At 64.9% G+C, this 2,359-nt stretch overlaps 1 protein-coding gene across 1 annotated transcript; it reads right to left on the reverse strand.

Moving 5' to 3' along the window:
• Positions 1 to 629: 629 nt before the first annotated feature.
• Sox21 (SRY-box transcription factor 21) lies at positions 630 to 2,109 on the reverse strand. The gene has a single exon (XM_042285402.2). It carries the CDS (start codon positions 1,589 to 1,591, stop codon positions 761 to 763), a length of 831 nt encoding a protein of 276 aa, XP_042141336.2. The 5' UTR covers positions 1,592 to 2,109; the 3' UTR covers positions 630 to 760.
• Between the last annotated feature and the right edge of the window lie 250 nt (positions 2,110 to 2,359).

Raw genomic sequence — 2,359 nt, forward strand, 5'->3', positions numbered from 1 at the left:
ATTTTTTTTTTTTTTTTTTTTTTTTTGCATTTTTTCCCCCTTGGGGAAGGAAGAGAGAAAAAAAAAAAAGCTCCTGCTTTGATTTGCATACGGGATGAAACAGAAGACAGGATGATCATCTCTCATACAAAGGCCCGATTCGAGCCGGTCACTGGTCAAGAGTAGATCCGGTACGGGGTCTGCAGAGTTCTGCAGAGTTCAAACAGTGCACACAGAGAATGGCGGCCCAGAGCCACCCTCCTCTAAGAAGCTAACGACCGGTCATCAACTCACCCCTTTGCCAGATATTTCAGACCGAGCATCAAAACCGGATGCATGCAACACAGACCGAGGAGGACCGGGGGGGGGGGGGGGAGGGGGAGAGGAAAGATGAGACACACAAAAAAAGCAAAAAATCCAACCGACAAAACTGGAAAGCCCACCATGTCATAGACTTTCTCCTCCCACCTCTCTGGGTCAAAACGCAACAGGTTCCGAAGTGCAAAGCGAGCTGGCGCACACACCCTCGCTCTTCAAGTTGGCTGCAGAAGTGCGGGTGGGAAGGGATCCTAGCATCCACACACACGCTCGGTGGCTCGCTCGCTCGGCCATTCAAGCCCCGGCTGGCAATCTCCGCCTCTGCCCTGCACCTATACATCTATGTACACACACACCCCGGGCCCCCAGTCGCCCCGGGGCGCACGGGGAGGCCGCGAGTCTCGTACCTATTATACATATGTACACGTGCGCACCCAGGTCCTCGCGGGTCGGCCCCGCGGGGTCATAGCGCGGCGGCGTAGGCCGCGGGGTAGGGGTCCAGCTGAGGCTTGCCCATGCCTGGCAGCAGGATGTAGGCGAGCGGCGGCTGCAGCCCCGGGCTGGGCCACGCGCTGCAGTTGCACGGGATCATGTAGCCCGGGTTGCCCGGGCTGGGGTGCGAGTGCGTGTGCCCCCCGGCGGCCGCCGCGGCCGCTGCAGCCGCCGCCGCCGCACCGTGGAAGGCCCCCGCGCCCGCGGCGGGGTACCCGAGCGACGACGCGTACGGCAGGCCGGACGACGACGACGAGATCTCTGCCATCTTGGAGCCCAGGTCGAGCAGGGAGTAGGGGCTGCCCGCGGCGGCGGCGGCAGCGGCGGCGGCGGCGGCGGCCGCGGACTGCGGGAAGAAGACGCGCGCGGCGGCGGCGGCAGCGGCGGCGGCCGCCTTCTCGGGGTTCGCGAGCAGGGACTCGGGGACCAGGCCGCCGCCCGCGCCTGCGTGCAGCCCGGCTCCCGCCTTGAGCGCCGGGTGCTCGGCGTCCGCCACGCCGCCCAGGCCGTAGGGCACCGGGAAGGCGAACTTGTCCTTCTTGAGCAGCGTCTTGGGCTTGCGCCGCGGCCGGTACTTGTAGTCGGGATGCTCCTTCATGTGCATGGCTCGCAGGCGCTTCGCCTCGTCGATGAACGGCCTCTTCTCCGACTCGGTCAGCAGCTTCCACTCGGCGCCCAGGCGCTTGCTGATCTCCGAGTTGTGCATCTTCGGGTTCTCCTGGGCCATCTTCCGCCGCTGGGCCCGCGACCACACCATGAAGGCGTTCATGGGTCGCTTGACGTGGTCCACCGGCTTGGACATGCTGTCGCCGTGCCGCGGCTGCAGCCCGCCGCCGCCACCCGGTCCCTCGGCCTCCGCCCGGAGGAAATCAATGTTGGCTGCCAGCGGGGACCTGCTCAGCCGGCGACCGTGCGTCCCGGCGTCGCTCCCGCTCGGGAAGAGGGGAGCCGAGGACCAGCCCAGGGCCGGGGCGCTGCGTCCCGGGCCGCTTTGGTCTCTCTGGCCGAACTCTAGGAAAAATCCTCTTCGGGACCCTGGAACTTCTCGGCAGTGTCCCCACTCCGCGGTGGTACTTTGCCCTCTGCTTTCTTTTTGTCCTTCGGTCCGGTTGCCTTGGCTCGCCAACTCCCTGCAGGTGGCCACTGCCTGGACAGGCGCTGCCCTTTCCTCTGTCTGCAAAGCCTTAAATGCCAAGCAGCCCCGAAAGTTGAGTGACGGAGGATCTTGCACCAAGTTGAGCCGAGGAGCCCGCCGCCGCGTGCTGCCAAGTGCCAAAAGGGGCTCTCGGCCGCTGGAGTGTTTGGGTTTTCCGCGGTGACTTTCTCATTTGACAGAAGCAGATGGGAGTGGGGGAGGGGTGGCCCGCGAAGAGGAAGAGGAGGGGGAGGGTCTGGGCGCGCGGAGCACCGCGATGGATAGAAACACAAACACACCACCGGCGGGGCTTCTCGATTGGAGTCAGGGCGCGCTGAGGGGACCCACAATCCGATAGCTTTGCTGGGGGCGGGCACTGTCCCCCGGCACCTGCCTGGAGAGTCTCGCCCCCAGGCTTCCGCGCGCAGAAGAGGT

The sequence above is a fragment of the Peromyscus maniculatus genome, chromosome 9 (genome assembly GCF_049852395.1).
Source record: "Peromyscus maniculatus bairdii isolate BWxNUB_F1_BW_parent chromosome 9, HU_Pman_BW_mat_3.1, whole genome shotgun sequence".
Taxonomy (NCBI): Eukaryota; Metazoa; Chordata; class Mammalia; order Rodentia; family Cricetidae; genus Peromyscus; species Peromyscus maniculatus.

Bases quoted from the DNA above. Each gene is read 5' to 3' on its own strand.
- Sox21 (XM_042285402.2), bottom strand. From the start codon at position 1,591: ATGTCCAAGCCGGTGGACCACGTCAAGCGACCCATGAACGCCTTCATG.